Below are 20,846 nucleotides of genomic sequence, written 5' to 3' on the forward strand. Positions count from 1 at the left end.
TGGGTGTCTGGTCTGCAAATGTCTTGTTTTGTCCGATCAACAGTCCCAAACCCCAAGATGTTCAATTCACAGTGATATAACATAAAGAAAAGCAGCAAATGCGGATATTTGAGAAGCTGAAATCAAAACATTTTTGGCATTTTTTCTCTAAAAGAAATAGTGAAACAATTACATAAAGTTCAAATGTAATTGCTGATTCATTTTCTTCTCCACTTCATAACGTGCCCATATTATGATCTTGACAGTTTTACTTGGCCATAAACTAATCAAAAGTTCACATTTATGCGTTTGGTGCAAATGGTGATAAGGGCCAAAATCCACAAACCTCCTTCTACAAAACTGCAATAAAAAGTTTATCTGAAGCTAATATGAAGCTTCAAAAACTATCCAAATGAGTTAAATCAAGTAGATATCTTTCAGCGTGACAGCCTTTTTAGTGCCAAAGTTCCTCTTTTTGTTACTATACTTCCACCGCAGCTCAACAGGGAAACACTGTCCAAAGAAACACAAAGAGGGAATTTGATGCTAAAAAGACTGTGAATGTGGCAGATATCCACTTGCTGTGACTAACTCAGCCTGCTGAAGCCTCATATAAGCTTCAGATTAACTTTTAAATGCAGTTTTGCACAAAATGACTGTGTGGACACACTGTGGATTTTGGCCCCCATCACTTACATTGAAAGCACATTTGAAAGAGATATTTTAATAGCCAGAATGAACAGGAGGAATGATTACAGCGAGGAAAACCTCTTTCACTGTTCGTTTGGGCATCTGACAGTTGTTTTAAGACAAACTTTAAAAAATGTGAACCTATCCTTTAATCTAATTTAACTATCAGCAGCATACCCAACATCATAAACACCTATAAACCTGTAAACAGTAATACAATGCAATGTAATAGTCCTTCGGGAAATACAAGTAGAGTGTGACTTGAACAGAAGTTCAAGTCACACTCTACTACCACACATTTAGAACAGGATAAACTTTATAGGCTTATGTCGGCATATATTTTGTTTTTCATGCATTGACAACAAAGTTTATCCCCTCCTCTCCCTCTCTGTCCATGTGAACGGATTAGGATCAGGGATTAGAGACAGATGTAAACCAGAGATCGAGCTTCAATCTAAATCTGCTGCCATCCCATAGTAGAGCACAGCGAAAGGTCACGATTAGGGTCAAGATTATGCACGCCCCGTCTCCTATATAGGCTGAGCTCGATTCTATTGGTGCATTCTTTGATTGACGGCTCTGTCGTCCAATCGGAATGGAGAATTATGAACACGGGCGGCAACAGCTGCGCAGATGTGTGTGTGTCAGGTTTAGTGAGAGCAGGAATAGCACTTCTGGGGGAGTCACGAATTGCTGAGGCTCTAAAACACGAAAGGTGAGCCCTACATTATGCTATATTACGATAAATAAGCCAAAAATGTCTTTGTGATTACAAAGAATTTGGGTTTTATTGAATGTTTAAACCGGTAAAAGCTCGGCAACTCAGGAAACAATGGTTACATTAGCCTGGTTGTGTCGTATTTATTAATATAAAGTAACGTTAGCTTGTACACAACTTTTAACTGCTAATATCTATTAAGTAGCAACATATGTCTTATTTTACTGCCACGTTTCTCAGTAATTTAGTGGCAGCTATCAGTTTATATCGTCCTTTTTGTTTTGTGTGCAGCCTTTTTTTTAACCTTCACAGTTTTTACTTCCAAACAGGCGACGTTATAGGTTTAGTGACAGGTTGTTCGCTTCCTTGTGCCAGTATGTAAATCTAAATATGTCTACTTTCACTCCTGGTCAACTCTTTGTCGACTCTTGTGAGATTTGTGCGACTAAAATAAGAGTAAGACTCGAAGCAGTAGCTGTAAGATTTCACTCAAACAAGTTATGCCATGCATGAGATGTGATCCAGAGCCTTGGAAAGCCAAGGAGACTCTGGCAAGCAAAGGACTGTCATGACCTGCCACTTTAGAGGTCATTCATTTGGCTCAGCTCTGCATAATTTGCCCTTGTCTTGTGTCAAGGAGCTTTTTTTTTGTCTCTCTCACACACCACCTTCCTTGTCTTGTTAATCTGCAATCACTCATCACTTTACCACTGACATGCATGCTTGAAGGTAATACACACTCACACAGAAAATCTTTCAAATTCCTCCAAAGGCCTGAACACACAGCATTATATCTACTTGTGTGTGGTAAACCATGGCCTCTGTGGGGCTAATGATACAGTGAGGAAGACTTTGCTCTTTGGTTGTTACCTCTGACGTTTATTCCATTATGAGAAAACCGCTGCCGTCCCTCATTTACTCTAAACTTTAACGTGCTGGTTGCTCGGTTTGATGTGGCCGGTGGTGACAGGATATGCTGTGAAAACGTTCCCCCCGACTGAACGTGACAACAGATTATTTCACCTGACTGTTTAGGTACAAACAAGCTGAAAGGTTTAAGGTGTATTCATTACAAAAAAAGCCCAAAAAAAACGTGCCATACTTTTCTATTTGACCCTGAAAAGCCATAGGAATGTGTGGGCGTGTTTGGAGTGAAACATTTTAAACTTTAATGTGGAACATTTGAAGTTCAGATATTAAACTACAGTCCGGAGGTGATTAATCAGTGACTAACCAGGGCCTGTTCACCTTCTTCTTACTCCAGACAGCTGCACATGCAACCTTGAAATGTAGGAGTGTGCAGAAAGTCATGTCTGTACATTTACTGGTGAATTGTGTCTGGGAAACACTTAAAGAAAAGGGAAATGTTAATATTTTCCTGGCATCTGATCTTCACTTTCACTTTCAGTTTAATTGAATGAAGAAATCCCCTCTCTGTGTCTTTGCCCGTCAGCAAAGATCTAGTTTCGTTACTTCAATTTTCTGGGTACTTTCACATCTCATGTGTTAGTAAAACAGAAAGCCGAGACGTGGGTTGTCCGAGTAAATGTGGCCTTGCCAACTGAGGCGTTTCCTAAAATGTAGGAGGCATGTGTATTAACTATTTAAGTACTGTTTTGCACAATCACACTGTTGGAAGCTTTGTGTGGGTATCAGGAGTACAACTTTGTACATCTTTGAAGACTTAAATGTCTGCGTCTCCTTTTTCACAGATGTCGTTCGCCAGTGACAAACTGTACGACAAATACCTGCGGCCTAATATGCCGAAGATTGTGAGCAGGGTGAAAGTGAGGGAGATAATGATCCATCTGCCTTGCTTGACTGCTCACGACAGGGTAAGTTTTATTTGATATAAGAAGTAGGACTGGGTATCAATGTGGAAATTAATACTGGACAAAATATAATGTATCGGCACTAATTTTTCGATACTAGTGCTAACACAACACCTGAGTTTTGGAACAAATACAAGAAAAACCCTCTTTCTTCCTCACCTTAAACCAAAGTTCTCAGATGTTAAGACACAAGCAGCCACACAAGAATGTTGCCTAAATGAAATATTGGCATAACTTTGATTAAAACCCGGAAATATCTCATGAAAGAATAAGTGAACAACATTAGAAACATAACCAGATAGTTGATGTCACCAATGAGGTTTTATACTCAGCTCTAATATGGACCTTAAAGACTTTGGTTATTCATTGTTCTGTTTTCAACATAATGCAAGATTATATTTAGTTCTGGTGCTGCACTTTACCTCCTTATGATATACGAAGCCTCCCATTGGTCAGTTTTTTTCTCCAAAGGCAATAATTCGTTTCACAACAGATGACCCTTTACACTACTATTATCACTATTACTACTCTTTATCATGCCTTGATTTCAATTTTATTACAGCTGTAATGCTAAAAATACTCCAAAAGGGCAATTATTTGACTTAATAATGTAATTTCAGGTAGAAGCAGGCTGCTGTTTGTTACTGACAGTTGAGTCAAACAATAACTGCGCCGAGTAATAATCACACAACAAACATTTTTTGGCAAGGATCCTAACATTTGGTTATTGTTTGGCAGGATATTGTCACTTCAACAATAAAGTTTATCATAACTGATGACTGTAATTAATAATTTATAACTAGTACATTTTGAACGTTAACCCTCTCCGGAAATTAAATAGGTGGTACACAAGGATTATTACCCGGATCGATTGTTTTATGCGTGTTTTTCTTTTATGCTATCAAATTTCAGGACACTATAGAGGCAAAAAGAGAGACTTGTGGGAATTACGACGGCATGGTGCTTCTCCTGGACTGTCTGAAGAGGAGAGAAAACTGGGTGGAGCAGTTCATCGCGGCACTCGAGGCGTGTGAGCAGCACTCTATAGCAGCTGAGATCAGAGCAGAATACAACGCTCTGAGAGGCATTAACAGTAAGTCTGCAAGGCCATTAGCTACACCTCTATAATACAGCATGAGGATCTAATGTAAGAGATGGAAGTAGTAGTAGAGATGGAAGTTTCACTTTGATTTCCAAGTGTTTGCACAGAGTGAAGATTATTTAGTCTAAGCTCAAACTAATTTTATCAAAATATATCACAGGTTCCCTCAGCCACAGGTTAGGCTGCAGTCACAGAGATAAGCATCAGTTTTTTTTGTAAAATTGATGCTCACCGATTTTTGAAAAACCCAGAAGGACATTAAATAACACTTACAGCTGTTCTCAAGGACTTTCCTGAATCTTTAAATATTCTTATAAAACCATCTGGATGAAAAAATATTGTCTGCTGCATACTAAAAAAAAAGTTAATCCATTTACCAAGCTGCGACTTCGTTTCCTAATCCGAACAAAGATGGTTGTTGGAAATGACATGTCCTTGCTTATTTTGTATAACGTATTTATTATCGGTTATAATTCTCTATATATTGATGTTACTTGCAATTAGTTTGCATTTCCATTAGACAATAACACTTTTGTGTTTTTCTGATATTGTACAAAATGAGCAAGTACATGTCTGGCTACCTGCATGAAAAAAAAGAGTAGCAACTTGGTAAAAAGGTTGTGTACCTGCAACTTTTAGTCGTGTAACAGACAATATTTTTTCATCTGTGTGGTTAGAAGAGGTGTTGAAGACTCTGATGCTAAATTCAGAACAGCAGTAAGTGTTGTTAAACCACCGTCTGGGTTCGTCAAAGGTCATCAGGTATTTATTTTTCAGAAAACGGATGCATGAGAGGCACAAACTAGGGCTAAGGTTTCCTATGAGCTAAGTAGTGTGTGAGATATTAAAGGAATATTAGTTGACCCTCGACTTAAGTTCATAGTTTAACACACAATGTGTTTAAAACCAGCTCAGCCTTCTTCCAAAATGCTGAACAGGTCCGTCTTGTTACAATGTTCAATGAATGTTTTTGCTGGTGTGTTTGTGGCCAAACATTTGTACTGTGTATCAAAAGGTCCTATATTTACATCATTATCTGATATACTTGGTTGAGTGTGTTGATATTGGCGCATTAGTGTATTGGCCTCAGTATAGTATGTCGCAATCACTTGGAAACTAAATGTTTGTTTGGAAAAGTGTGAATATTTTAGTGTATTTTTGCCTCAGACTCGTACACAGCTTTGTTAGCTTGTATATGTGCGTATGTGCAGTGTGTCCCTTCTGTCTGACCTTGACAGATAACTTACAGCTCTGTGCAGAGTTGTGAGAAAGGTTAGTGTTGTTTTATTTCACCGAAATGACCGAGCATGAAACTCCAAATTCCAGTATCCTAGACTTCTAAATTGTCAGAGATTTACACACACAGAGAAACGAGTCATCACAGCAAATACTTGTCTTACTTCGAGGAGGATTTGACACACAAATGTAGTGTTTTATATTCATTTGTGTGTTCCATCAAATGAATGACTGTTAAGTTTCAGGATTAGCTGCAGGTGTCCTTCGGTATTTCCCAGAGCGTCAGTCAGATGCATTCAAAACACATTTAAATAACAACATTGTTTGCTTTGCTCTAGATCCCAACCCCAGCACCCCTCCAGCGAACGTCGTCAGGGCACACGTCCATCCAGCACCATCTGCCAGCGAGCTGTCCGTTCCAGGAAGTGGCGGCAACAGTCAGGCTGCTGTTGCTCCGCCAGCTGAAGCATCAGCTCCTCCAGAGCCACCTGCCCAGGCCTCACCCCGTCTGGAAACCCCTGTGCAGCCACAAGCACCAGCAGCCCAAGTTCCCAAAGCTGCCTCCCCACCTGAGCCTGTCCCTGAGCCTCCACAGTCCACTGAAGCTGCAGCGGCACCCTCCCCTCCATCAACACCTCCTCCCTCACCTGAAGTCCACCACCCTCAAGCAACCACACCCCCGGCACCACAGAGGGAGATTAATGCTCACCTGGAGCCAGAGGAAAACTCTGAATCAGACATCCAGGATGTTTCTGGTGTGATTCCTGATCAAGTGAGAACAGACGCTCCGTGCCAGACAGCTTCTCTCCAGACTACATCAACCATCGAGGTCAGCCCACCACAGAGCCCCTCCTCAACTCAGACAAACTCAGATGTGACCGATGGATCTTCTTACCACATGCCGACCCCAGAGAAGCCTCCAGTCCAGGACACCATGCCTCCTGAGGACAAAGAATGTGCTGCTGTCCTGCAGCCTGAAGAAACATCTGAACCTCCCACTAGACAGGTGAAAACTGTTTTATTAATTTTCCTACATGTCCCGGAATAACCCACATATTCAAAACACTAAAAAGCATTCTGGTATATTTTTGCTGCTTCTCTGGGTGGTTTAATTGGTATGTTTCCCTTCTAAAACTAGTTGTTTACATAGGGACAGTTAAACTGGATATATAGTTTTGCTACACCGTAGCTAAAGCGCACCTCCTCAAAAATATAACTACATGTCGGGGTTACGGCAGCTACAGACTCAGTGATACTCTCCTTCTCAGTTAGACACATTTATCAAAGCCATCTCCACTGCAGACCTGCTCACCACTTTCTATTGCAGTAAATGAATGAACATAAACACTGCAGTGCTCAGCAGTAGTCTTCCATTCAGTAATGAGCGAAAATGGAAGTTACTGTACTGGGATGTAACTCCGGCTATTAAATCAATGGTTCACTATTGTTTCACAAAGTGAATGAAAGAATGTATCACAGTTATGCTCCACTTGGTCATGCACCTCACAATTTTTGAAACCGGGCTACCTGCCACCTGCATACACAGGGATGGACGACCTCAAAAGTAGATTTGCTGAACAGGTACGCCTGTACAAACATTTGTGTGATCATTCATTTAGAGACCACAGGGTCAGTCAAATGGCTTTAAACTCATGGAAAAAGTTTATAGAAGATGCGATTCGTATAATTGGAGCACTTGGATCAAGAGACACAGAAAATGATGCAGCAGGACAACCAGGACTTTCAGTTTGGTGCAGAAATTGGGGAGATGCAGGTTAAAATCAAACCCAGAGCATAAAAAAGAGATAAAATTTAAAATCTAGCAAATGCTATTTGAGGCAGAGAGGGACGTCCTAACCCTGTAAATCAAATAAAAGACAGCAGCTTGTATATAGTTTCATTTACAATAAATGTCAATAATGTACAAAATACTATAAATATAAAAGTTACCATTTCCTCTTGTGCTGAAATGAAACAATGTTTATGTCACTTTCACACAACCCTACAATCATTACTGTCTTTATGAAACTTATAATATTCACAACACTATTAGAGAGAAGTTGATGCAACCCTATAGTCATGTCTGAGGTTATAGTTAGTAGTGGTGTTGCATTACAGCGCAGTCTATTGAAGATGTGACTTATCAAGCCTCATCCACCTCTATAAAAGGGGAACATTAGAAACCTACACTGGCTTCTTTTGTCAAAAATAAACCTGCCATGTGATGTTAATTTCACCTGCAGGTTATCGAAAGCAGCCCGCGGACAGAAACTACAGCTTCAACCTCCACCCTGCCTGGTGCTGCTGGGATTGACATCTCTCTCCATGATGAAACCTCTGTGTGTCTGAGCAAGCCTGGCCAACTCGTCAGCATCCAACCACAAAATCACAGCAACCCTACCATCCTTGCACCCAGCTCCTCGGTGGCGCCGTACTCAGGTAACAGCGAGCGTCTGGAATTCAGCGAATCTGCGCCAGACACTGTGGTCTCTGCCCATGTCCCTGCATGCTCAGCCGTCATCTCCAACACCGTCAACTCAGCCTCCGCTCTGCCATGCGAGGAGAACGGCATCGCTCTCGACTACAACGAACCGGAGGAGAACCACTACGAGTCTCCCTGTCTGAGCTTGGACGTGCAGGACGTACAGGTGAATGTGGTGCACGTGGCCGAGGAGCCGTCTATCCTTAACCTAGACGGCCAAATCTCAGCGCCGCAAGTCAACGGTGAAGCAGCCAGAGAGATCACTTCTGCACCACCAACCAGCATCACTGCTGATACTGTATCTAGTTTAAACAACCCCTCCGGTGTAAACTACCACCCCTCTGCACCTGTGCCAGCTGATACTGCACCAGAGCAGAAGACGCCGCAGGATTCAGAGGAGAGGACGGCCCCTCACACCCCGCCATCTAACACAAAGTACATTCTGACCGCTGCAGGAGTGGGCGCCTGTGCACTGCTGATTGCGTGGAGGTTTAAGAATTAAGGAGATTTAATACCTTTAAAGGAAGAGAAGATTAGAGATTAAAGCTTTTGAAAGAGGATCTTAAGGGTATGGTGCCTTATTGTAGTCACTGGACTGAGGTGGCATGAGCCAGCTGTTTAATTATTACCCACAGTAATAGCTGACCGACCAGAACTTTGATCATGTCATTAATTACTAGTATGTTGTTAAGTTGACTATATTGTATCGTTTTAATGTTGAATGACCTTAGTGAGCAAAAAAAAAAACAAACAAAAAAAAAACACCCATCTTCTTCTAGTTAGGTTGAGATCTCAGGTCGTTTATACACTCCCTGCAATTATGTGTTTTGTAAAGGTGATATTAATGATAGAAACGTTCACTTGTCTGATAAGCACTTTCTAGATATGGCTGTTGGCTGTCATGCATTGAGGATTATTATAATAAGGACCTGAATTGTACTGGACTGGTGGAAAAAGTACCTGCATTACACTGGAATTTTTCTTCTCCTGTGGATAGTCGGAAATAGGGCTGTGAGTGACTGCTAGTGCACCGTCTGTATTTATTTGTACATATATATATATATACACTTTATCTTAATTACCGGTATGTATTTCAAGAAAACACAGATATGTCAGAAACATTCCAAAGCACTCATTGTGTGTTTTAAACCAAATATTCAACAAGAATCAGTCAGCTAATAGTTTTAGTTTCATATTTTGCATATTTCAGGTTCAGCAGTGTTTCCCAAACTTTTTAAAAACCATCACAACCCTCGATAGAGATTTTTCTTTTTGTCGCACTGTCCCCTTGTTTCTGTCTGAGCCAGAAAGCGTGTTGTGTTACTGTGACATGTGGCAGTTATTGCTTATGTCTTCTGTTTTGATGTTTGAAAACATATTACAGCTAAAAAATTTTTATTGAAATTAGCGTAATCATCATAATGAAATATTATTAAAGATGTACGATGAAAACCTTGGGAACCTCTGGTCTAGACAGCCTCAACTGCTTACTGGCTATCACCTTGTGTAAATGTTTGAAATGATGTAGTTTTTTCATAGGTTTTCTTCTTCTCCATCAAATAGAAAACAAGTTTGAATGTGTCATGTGCTCTGTCAGGTGAGAGATTTTATTGTAAAAAGTATTGTCGATACACGAAATGTCAGGAAAAAAAAGAGCAATTTAGAGCGTTTTGCACATTGTAAGATGATATTTGAGCTTCAGAGATGCTTTGTAGAAGAAAGGTATCGTACACATGTAAATTGTGATCCCAGTTTAAGTTTTGTCTCAGTTTGTATGCACAGTCTCTAGCTATGCACTTAGCAATCACATCAATAAACCTGAAATGATGAAAAAAAGTGAATGTCAACTTTATAAAATTGTGCTTTTTTGGTACATGAATCACACTGAAGAGCTTCAAGTTTCCACATCACACTTATGTAAGTTGCATACTGGAACATAATTGGTTTCCAAACTAGTTGTGATGTTACAAATCATGCTTGTACATACATACACATCTTCAACTAAGATTTAGATGAGAAGCTTTCCAACTTCTGCCTGAATTTGAAAACTACCTTTTACTGTCTATTATTAGATTATTATTATTATTATTGGTTTGCTGATCAAAATAATCTTCCAGCTTCTTCCAAGATGCTGTTGTGTATGAACATTCATACAAAAAAATCACATTTATAGGTGACATTTACAAATTTTGAACTATAAGAGTTAGGATAACAACTTGATCCCAGAGAGGAATTTCACATCACAGCAGCACAGGGACAGGTTAAGAAAACAGATATATAATATAAGATAACTGTTAGAATAAAGTAAAAAGAGAAATAAGACAGATGACATTTAAAAAAAGCTATATACAATGTACATCACTTTAAGAAGTGATTGCAAATGATAATAGTGCTTCAGAAATCCAAAAATCCAGTCGTACATCTCCAGTAGCCATGGCATGTTTACAATATATATGTATAGGTATATAGGTATAACTAATGGATGATGAATGAATGATGAATAATAAATATACTATACATAATAACACATTAAAATACTGTATATAGTGTTATATATCATTTATGTGCAGTGTATGTAATATACACACACTTTACAGTTAATAAAATACTATATAGATAAATATATACTGTATATATATTCACAGTGCCAGTCAAAGGTTTAGACACACCTACTCATTCAAGGCTTTTCTTCTATTTTTAATAGTTCTACATTGTAGAACAATACTGAAAACATCAAAACTATGAAATAAAAAATATGGGATTTTGTTTCATATTTTAGATTCCTCAAATTAGCATCTGTTTGCCTATATATATTGCTAATATCATAACTAGCTTCATAAGGTAGTCCATATTTCATAGTTACAATGTCTTCACTATTGTTCAACAATGTAGAAACTAGTAAAAAATAATAAATAATAAATAAAAACCTTGAATGAGTAGGTGTGTCCAAGCTTTTTTATTGATACTGTATATATAAATGGAAAAGATACAATGATACAGCTATATAAATATAATAATAACAATGTCGTAATATAGTATTTTGAGATACAGTATTACTTCCACTGTATATTACGTAAGATTTTATAATGTATTTTTCTCAGTTTGTTTGGGATTATATCTTGGTTCTTGTTTCTCTTTTGTTTTTCATACATCATGTTTTTTATGTTAAAAAAAAGAAAAATGTGACATCAACCTCCTTTTATAAAATGTTTACCGAGGCGGACTCGCATTCTGATTGGTTCTGGCGTCTTTCAATCACCTGCTAACCCCGCCCACCTTGGGCTGACAGCGAACATAAAAAGGACGGGCACTCCGGCCGTTAGTGACAACACAGCTACTTAGCTAGTTAATTAGCTAGCCCGTTGAGACTTGGACTTCATTGTCCGCATAAATCATTGACGTTTAATGATTTGATTTATCACAAACTACAGCATAAATGTTGTAAATTAGTAATTTCAATGGCGTTCAATGGCCACCAACGCGACGATGAAACTACCGACGAAGACGAAACGCCCACGAAGCAGCCGCGCTCCGCCATAGAGATGCCCGGTTATTTCAGAAACGAGCCCAACAATGAGGCAGCCGCACCCGCTGGACGAGCCACATCCGACCGCCGGACCTCCAACTCAGCGGCGAGGCATCGGAGCGACTCGGTGAAGAAAACAAGGCCGCGTAGGTGTTAACGTTGCTAGCCTGGGTTTAGTGTATTTACTGGGAAATGGAGCCGTTGCATGTCCACACAAATCAAAGGCGTTCCCCACAAAAGACAGCCAGTGAAAATACAGATTTGAAAAGAAAATACAGTAATTATCCACATAAATTCCTCTAGATAAAATTACTGTGGCTTTATAATGTGCTGAGATGATGCTAATCCAATGTAAAATCATTTTGACGTTGGTATTACAAGGTAATATTGGTGAGCTGTGTAGCGGCAGTAAATAGTCAGGACCTGTTTTGCAACAAGATGGCGTTCGCGGTACACACTGTACTGGTGCTTCTGTGGATGAAGCTGCTTGCCTTTATGTGGACCAGCATTGCCCTATTTGTCCTCACTGTCACTAAGCACTAAAATACTGCTAATAATGATAATAATAATAATGCACTGCAATGTAATAATTAATATTTATGCAAAATGTTGGTTAATGAACAATTTCTTTGCATATATTGTCCCATATGCTGCAGCATTTCCCTGGTTTGGCATGGACATTGGAGGCACTCTGGTGAAGCTGGTGTACTTTGAGCCTAAAGACATCACAGCTGAGGAGGAGCAGGAAGAGGTGGAGAACCTTAAGAGCATCCGGCGCTACCTGACCTCCAACACCGCTTATGGCAAAACGGGCATCAGGGACGTGCACCTGGAGCTGCAAGACCTGACGCTGTGCGGCAGGACGGGCAACCTGCACTTCATCCGCTTCCCCACGCATGACCTGCCGGCCTTCCTGCAGATGGGCCGTAACAAGCACTTCTCCAGCCTCCACACCACCCTCTGTGCCACTGGAGGGGGGGCGTACAAGTTTGAGTCCGATTTCCGCACGGTGGGTCTGCAGTCGCACTCCTTTGTTTGCTTTTACAGGCTGGATAGTGATTTTGGTCAGGAAGGAAAGGAGTGAGATAACTGTGAAGTCACAACATATTTGTAGCCTCTGATGGGAATGCCCGTAATCACATCACACAACACGCAACTCCACACCTAGAAGATAAAGCAGCACTGCCTTTAGATATCAAGAAAAACAGGACATTGCATTGATTTCTTAGGTTTAAAAAGTACTCGTTTAATGGTAAAGAAATCCAAGCAGATTAATTTTCTGACAAACTTTTAATACCATTTTTTCCTTCTAGAGCCCAGTAGACAATGTCAAAGCATCAGTAAATTTAATTGTTCAAATAAGGGCAACACATTCTACATTAAGATCAAATTGGGGGGTGTACAGTTGCACAATTGGCTTTTTTGGTCAATTTCTATCACCAGAAGATGCAGAGTTTTGATTATTGTGGGTTTTTCTTTACAGTGACACCCACTCCTGTTGTGAAGAAGGTTCCTGTTTTCTCACCCCTTGCTTTTATCTCCTCCCCTAGTTTCCTGCCTCTGTTTGCATGACCACATCCCTCTTGAGTGAAGTTAGACATGTTCTCTTTTCTCTCAACAAATAAAGATGGCTGACCTGCAGCTTCACAAGCTGGACGAGCTGGACTGTCTGATCCGAGGCGTGTTGTACATCGACTCGGTGGTGCCCAGCGTCTCTTCTGAGTGCTACTACTTTGAAAACCCCACAGACCCGGATCACTGCGTCCAGAAGCCCTACACACTGGAGAACCCCTATCCTCTGCTGCTGGTCAACATAGGGTCCGGGGTCAGCATCCTGGCCGTCTACTCCGAGAACAACTACAAACGAGTCACTGGGACCAGGTAATGATCCACGAGAGAAAAGAGAAAATATGAAACACTGTTTGGATACATGTTGATGCTGAACTTATTGTACATTTATTTAAACAGTTGCTGTTCATGATTGCAATTTCATGATTAATCTTTTTGTTTATAAGATGTCAGAAAATGGTAAAATCCCCTAAAATTCCTATTCCTTGGTTTAAAGGACCAGTGTGTAAGATTTAGTGGCATCTAGTGGTGACGTTGCAGATTGCAACCAACTGACAACCCCTCCTTCTCCCCTTCCAAGCGTGTAGGAGAACCTACAGTGGCTGCAAAAATCACACAAAATGCAAAAGGTCCTCTCTAGAGCCAGAGTTTAGTTTGTCCGTTCTGGGCTACTGTAGAAACACGGCGGTGCAACATGGCGAGCTCTGTAGAAGAGGACCTGCTCCCTATGTAGATATAAAGGGTTCATTCTAATGTAACAAAAACACAGGTGATCGTACACTAATGAAAACATACTTATGAATATTCCATTTCTGCCAATAGACCCCTCTAAATCTTACACACTGCTCCTTTACAATCTGATAATGGAGTGTCAGTATTAGTGACCTTGAGAGATAGTAATATCACATATTTTTACCCATGTTGCTACTTGGTAATGTAAAGAAAACATTTCACGATCATAAAAAGCTGTTAACACATGAGACACACTATAAAAATACCACATATTTTGAGCATCGCATTCATTTTCATGAGTCAGACCTACACCGATCAAAAGATTAAAGATGCCGTTCAGAGGTCAGATAATAATCTATAGAAAGTGAAAGAACACGTACGGTCTTTGTCAAGTGCAACATTATGCATTTAAATCTTCATTCGTATGCCTTGAAGGGCAAGCAGCAGGTAACAATTTGAAATATTTGACTTCAGCATCTAGAAGTTATATAATATATCAGTTTAAAGTGATTCAGGGCTTTGCAGGAGGCTGTTTGGTGACGTCTGCCCTCTGTGTCTCCCTGCTGCCTCGGTGTGAAATGTAGCAGCATTTTTGAAGCTGCCAGTGACCAAACCACTTTTCTTTTTTTTTTGCCAGTTGTTTCCTCATGAGACGAAGCAAAACGTTTCTTTGACATTTCATATTAAATTTTGAATCCAGTTAGTTAAAGAGACAGTTTGGCTGTTGTTCTTTTCGGTCTTTCCCTCCTCCTACGCTCGCCGCTGGTCTGTTTTCACGGGTGGTTTCTCTGTCTGGCAGCTTTGAAAGGGACTCATGAATGCTTAGTTTTCACTCAACACAATGGCCCTCTGTCATTTGTTCTGAGGAAGAAACACAAGATGAGTGTATTTGAATGGAGAGCCTGTGGAATAAACTTTTGATTTTACTTCTTGGCAGACGTTTCTCTTCGCGTTTAATTTTAGACTCTAAATGAGATATTACAATCGCTGCCCAGCCAAGCAAGCAGCAGATATTCCAGACTGGCTTCTGACTGTATTTTTAAATTTCTAGAATGATTGAAATTGTTTATATATATATCGTCCGTTATGTGTCGGCAGCCTCGGTGGTGGGACCTTCCTGGGCCTTTGCTGTCTGCTGACTGGCTGCTCTACTTTCGAGGAAGCCCTAGAAATGGCTTCTGAAGGGGAGAGCACCCGTGTGGACAAGCTGGTTCGGGACATTTATGGAGGAGACTACGAGAGGTTTGGACTGCCAGGCTGGGCTGTGGCCTCGAGGTACGGTTTATAACGGCTTTATTTTAAAACCGTGGGTCATGAGCCTGTCTGTGGTGGACTCCAGTATAAACAGAGTCCGCTTTAACGATCCAAGAAAGTGCTAAATTTACTCTATTTCCTATTGCAGGGTGAAAAGAAGAATCCTTTGTTTTTAATCTCTGTTTCTGTATATTTTAGAGCTTCAGTTTAGTCTGAATGATGCTTTTGCAGAATTTTAAGTGTTCTCCTTCAATGTCAAGAGGCTCTCTTAAGCTCTTGTTCCTTTTAACACAAATTGTGTTTTGATTTGTTAGTTTTGGCAACATGATGTCCAAAGAGAAGAGGGAGTCTGTGTCCAAAGCGGACCTGGCCAGAGCAACACTGGTCACCATCACCAATAACATCGGCTCCATCACCCGAATGTGCGCTCTCAATGAGGTTAGTAAGACGGGGGGGGGCATCTGTGTGTTTATCTGCAAAAAAAGTCCAAAGTGGATGAATTAGTGTCAAGATTAGTGTTGAGGAAATGTTTATTTTTCACCAGGTAATTAAGATTTTGTCAGAAGTCAACACAGCTGATAACGTGACAAAGTCCTAATCTGACTGTCTGAAGTGGGAGCAAAATATGGATAATCCTGATAATAACTGATAATTTTTTGTTTGCGTAGCGTTCACATCAAGGTCAGAATTGTCTTATCAGGACAGCTGTTGTCATAAAGACTTTCTATAAATAAAGCAGTTCAGTTCCCGTCCGTGGAAGCTGCTGTCTGTTGCCTCTTTGCGTTCAGCCTCTTTACGGTGCTGCCTTGTGGCGTCTTGATCAAGCAGCATTGTACAGGGCTATGAAGGCGTAGAGGAGGTAAACTGCGTTACTCCCTGCATGTTTCACTGCCCAAAACAGGAAGTGTTCAACTAAAATACAAAAAACAATTAAATTATGAAAATGATGATTTGATTCAGCAGTAACACACTGGAAATACACAGCCTTCGTCAGTAGTCAGGATAATGTATTTACTGATAGAATAAGCTTTAAAACAGAGAATGTCGCTTTTATCAGGAAGTAAAAGATGCAATTACACACTTATATTGAAATAAAAGTAACCAATGAACCAATAATATCTATCTTTAAGAAATTGATATGTAGTGTCTGGAAACAACAGATATGAGACATTGACATTAATACTGATGAGAGTTCTTTACAGCTTTATTTAGGTAAAATGATGATGATGTGTCCAATTACACAGCTTAACTTCATTATTCAATATTCATGTACTGTCTTAAAAATGTTTCTTTTTGTGCACATGAAGAAAGTAGCAAAGATAACTTACTGAGCTTTATGGTAATAACAGAATCAGTCTGGTAGGATAACTGCCTTTAAAAATGTCACTTGGATGAAAGAAGAAGTATTATCATGTGTTTATACTTTCTTGAGATAAACTTACTTTATTCTCTTATTTATCTCTTTGTTTGCTAAGAACATTGAGAGAGTGGTGTTTGTGGGCAACTTCCTAAGAGTGAACACCCTCTCTATGAAGCTGTTGGCCTACGCCATGGACTACTGGTCCAAAGGTCAGCTCAAAGCCCTCTTCCTACGGCATGAGGTGAGTAACGCTACCACTCGTTCCCCATAGAGACCGAAAATGTAGTTTCATGCCTCAATGATTACTAACTTAAACTACGTTTTTGTGTTGTTGTTGTTTTTTTTTAGGGTTACTTTGGAGCAGTTGGAGCCCTGCTGGAGCTCCTGCATCCTTCTTAATCCGTCCAACTACATCCAAAGAAGCACTTGTCAATCTGCTGCAAAGACCATTAGCACTTTAGACTGTTCAGAGTCAATTCCAAGGTGGGATTTAACATCCAGCCACCAGCCAGTTACTGCTAAATTGTGGTTGTTGCAGGCAAACTGTCAAAACGTTTAGAGGTCTTATCATGTTCTCAGAAATCAAGTTGGTTTGTAAAATGGTGAAAAGCGGCTTCTGAATTTTGACACACACCTGCTATTGTGGTCAGTGGATGGAAACCGGTTTCCTGCTCACATCAAAGTCGAATGCAGCAAAAGTGACAAAGTCATTGTCTGCATGACTTAGAAGAAATGAGTTGAGCTGTGACTGAAACGTTTCTCAAGGAAATTCACCACGGTTGCCTGAAATACTAAAGATAAGAGGTACTTAAAAAGTACTCGTCATGATATAGTTTTGTCTTGTGGACTGCATGTAGCCCTCAGTGGATATCAGGTCCTGGTCCAAATATTGGCAAATAGTGTTTTATATGGTTGATTTTACTTAACTTAAGTACCAGGTGGATGGGAGCTTTTTAAATTGGATGATACTGTATGATAAGGATGTAACGGTACACAAAATTTACGGTTTGGTATGTACCTTGGTTTTGGGGTCATGGTTCGGTACGATTTCGGTACAGCAGAAAAAAAAAGAAAGGTAGAAAATAACATTTTGGTCTTTATTTAGAAAACATCCAACAATGACTCATTGGCCAAAACTGTTACTGAAACAGTTTAGTTTTGCTGCAGTGGAAAAAGAAAACAGTCTTTCTGTTTCTGCAGGGAGTCGGGACGCCTGCTGACAGCTGTTTTATGCTGATTTATGGTCTAACTGTATATAAAGTAGTTGAAACTAGCTTCACCTCCAGCAGCTACAACGGTAACATGCATCAGAGGGACCAAACCGGCTAGCATACATCCATGAGCATGCTACAGCTAAATAACGCGCTGCCAAAATGTTCCGGGTGGAACTCATGCTCTAGAATTATTGTTCCGCACGTCAGAGTCAGTGGACTATTAAAGTATTTTGACAAGAACTGTTTGGGTCATACGCAACCGAAGAAAAGTCACATACCGAACATCCTGTAACGGTTCTGGACGAATACACGTACCGTTACTGTGAGTGCTAGGAAAGCACAGACAATAAACTTAGCTCTGTTATTTTTATTATTGATTAATTTGCACATTTACATATTTTGTCAATCAACTGACAAATTAAATGTGAGAAAAAAGCCAAACATCTCCAAAGCCAAAAACAATTCTTAACCCAAAGATAATGAATTTACCATCATATACGATGAATCTTCTCATTTGAGAGACTGGAACCAGGAAATTTGACATTTCTCCTCGAAAAACTACTGAAGCGATTATCAAGATTGTAGCTGATAATTAACTCTACATAGTTCTGAATTATCACAAGATTCTGAATATCAAACACTAGTTTGTACAAAGTCGATCTTGCAGATGAAATAACTCAAAACAATCATTTAGCTGTTACTGTAACTGCTCCCGTCCACCTGGTACTCCTGGTAAGTTAAAACACGACACTTAGAAACATTTACAACCGCTTACACTTTATGTTTTATTATATTAGAGCAATTAGTCATTATCACCAATTTAAACAGTTGATGCAAAAACAAGTGAGTTTTCCACACTGGATGATTTTTATTTAAAGATTTATTCAAGACTCTGAATCATAATTGATAAAAATGCACAAGAAGTCACCATTATATCAGATTTGTGTTTTGATGAAGAAATGAACTGTTACTGTTGTAGAATATGGATTGTTTCTGCCTCTGTAAAGATGTATAATGTACTGTTACTGTCCTTTTTTTTTCAGTTGAGATGTTCATACTTGTGAAGTTTATAATTCAGACTGTTTCCTGAGCTCTCCTTAGCAACAGGAAACCTGTAGAATCAGTGTTGAGGTTAGTGAGACTGAACTGTAATGTATCAGTGACCCCAAACATCTGCCCCCAGCTGGAAATATTGATGAATGTGCAGAAATTGGAGGTAAAACTAAAGGGCATCGAATACCAGAATTTTCTCTAAATCTAAGTTTACCACGAGTAGTGGTATGTTCAGTGTGTACAGTGTAGTGAACTGTTGCTGTTTTTAATTTAACGTTCGTCTTCTTGAGGTTTTTGTGTTTTTACGGAGGCGTTTAGCAAAGCGTCTCTGATGTGTTCGCATTATCCGGGTTGTGATCGGTCCCATCGTTTTTATTCAGTGCATATCCGTCCCATTGCAATGTTCGTTCAGTAGTCCACAGATGGTATTACAGGGACCATATAAACCAACTCAAGAAGAGGTTTGACTCCCAAAATTCAATGGACACAGTTTTTTTTTTCAGCCGTCAGTTACCAGATAAACTATCTACAAGTTGAGGAGTTGATTTTAACTGAAGTGCCTGTCATGTGTTTTGTATAGAATACAATAAGAAATGTGTTCAATAATGTGAATAAGACACTGATTTGTAATTCTTTCCCTCTGTTGGATGCTTGTACATTGCAAAGAAAACTTTCTTTTTTCTTTTTTTTTTCTTTTGTAACGATGTCATTTCAGATTTCTTATTGAAGTTTCCCTATTAAACACAAAGATTTTGTATCTTTCTGAGTACATGTGGCCTTTTTATGGGGGGTTAAAGATTTATTAAAATATGACAAAGAGTATGGTGTGAGGAAAAAAATGTAAGTATTGGTTTTGTTTTTCATCTGTTTAAAGAAAAATGGGCTGATGAGATTGATTTGGAATAAGCCAAAATTTAGAACATATAATTTAATCAAAACTGAGTTTATTTACTGAAAATTATGTGAAGTTTAATCTGCCAAAAAAGGAAAAGACGTCTGTGTGCCCAACTAAGATCACATATGGAAGTGGTAAGTTATGTTGGTATTGAAGAAAAGGAGTTAAAGTAGAAAATGAAAAGCATTTTCTTTTTTCCTTTGTATTATAATTACAGAAAAAATTATTCAGTAAAACTAAAAACGAACACTTAAGGAAGACGTTGCAATTATGAAAACGCTTGAAATGGACATTTTTAGTCTTTTTAGGACTTTTTTGAGTATTTGGACAATGCCTGGTCGTTAAGAAAAACAGTTTTTTATAGGTTTGTTAAGGCTTTTGATTCTTCTTGGTTTGCAGCAATGTTTTTCTTTTGAAAATTACTGTCAATCCTCAGAAGCTGCTATTCATATGACTTATCTTGTGTCATGTAATCCCCCTAAAAGAAAGTTTTTCAGTGTTTGATATTTGTTGGTTCAACTCAGTAATTTTAGTAGTTTTGAGGTTGGAGGATGCTGTAAAGTGTTGCTGTTATTTTGTCCACCCTTCACACCGTCCTGTGGTATTGTCTCGGTCAGTGGTTCTCAAACTTTTTTTGCTTTTAGATGTTTTATTACAGAAAGTATGAAACCAATGACCACAACAGTCGTACATTCTGTCATTGTGTTAATTATGGATCGAATTATAGTGAAAATAAATTATTCCCCTTTTTGCTGGGGACCCCCTGGAGCCCCCTGAAGGACCCCTAGGGGTCCCCGGACCCCACTTTGAGAACCACTGGTCTAGGGGATGAAATTAAATATATTTTCATTTATGTAAAGTCACTTAAAACTCAGTAGGGTCAGTTCTGAGCGTGGCTGAACTTAATTGCATGTCAATATGAGGATATTTAATCAAATTTACTCTCAAAATATTTTTACAGAAATCTTATTTGCATCTTTTTCGGTTGTAAATATTTTGTGGACACGTTGGACGCTTCGGCAGGCACGTAGTCTGCATGTAAAATGAATTGAAACTCACGTTTTTCGGTGTTATGCAAGAGGACAACCTGTAACAGATCCATCCATGAAAGAGTTAGTGTGTCTTTCCAGGGAATAAATCCAGCCCACTTCAGTCCTGCAGCCTCCTCCTCCTCCTCCTCCTCAGTGAGGCTGCACAGCTGGCA

The 20,846-nt window shown here is 39.5% G+C and overlaps 2 protein-coding genes across 2 annotated transcripts; both read left to right on the plus strand.

The window, feature by feature from the left end:
* The first annotated feature begins 1,296 nt into the window (after positions 1–1,296).
* Positions 1,297–9,869, plus strand: mavs (mitochondrial antiviral signaling protein). Its single transcript, XM_042389454.1, has 5 exons — positions 1,297–1,384; positions 3,100–3,222; positions 4,132–4,312; positions 5,896–6,563; positions 7,801–9,869. The coding sequence occupies exons 2-5, from the start codon at positions 3,100–3,102 to the stop codon at positions 8,539–8,541; spliced, it is 1,713 nt and encodes a 570-aa protein (XP_042245388.1). The 5' UTR covers positions 1,297–1,384; the 3' UTR covers positions 8,542–9,869.
* Positions 9,870–11,328: 1,459 nt separating this feature from the next.
* Positions 11,329–17,575, plus strand: pank2 (pantothenate kinase 2). Its single transcript, XM_042389154.1, has 7 exons — positions 11,329–11,711; positions 12,222–12,574; positions 13,193–13,446; positions 14,965–15,141; positions 15,435–15,558; positions 16,596–16,721; positions 16,829–17,575. The coding sequence occupies exons 1-7, from the start codon at positions 11,498–11,500 to the stop codon at positions 16,877–16,879; spliced, it is 1,299 nt and encodes a 432-aa protein (XP_042245088.1). The 5' UTR covers positions 11,329–11,497; the 3' UTR covers positions 16,880–17,575.
* The last annotated feature ends 3,271 nt before the right edge of the window (positions 17,576–20,846 follow it).

Source organism: Thunnus maccoyii, chromosome 16 (assembly GCF_910596095.1).
Source record: "Thunnus maccoyii chromosome 16, fThuMac1.1, whole genome shotgun sequence".
NCBI classification, from domain to species: Eukaryota; Metazoa; Chordata; class Actinopteri; order Scombriformes; family Scombridae; genus Thunnus; species Thunnus maccoyii.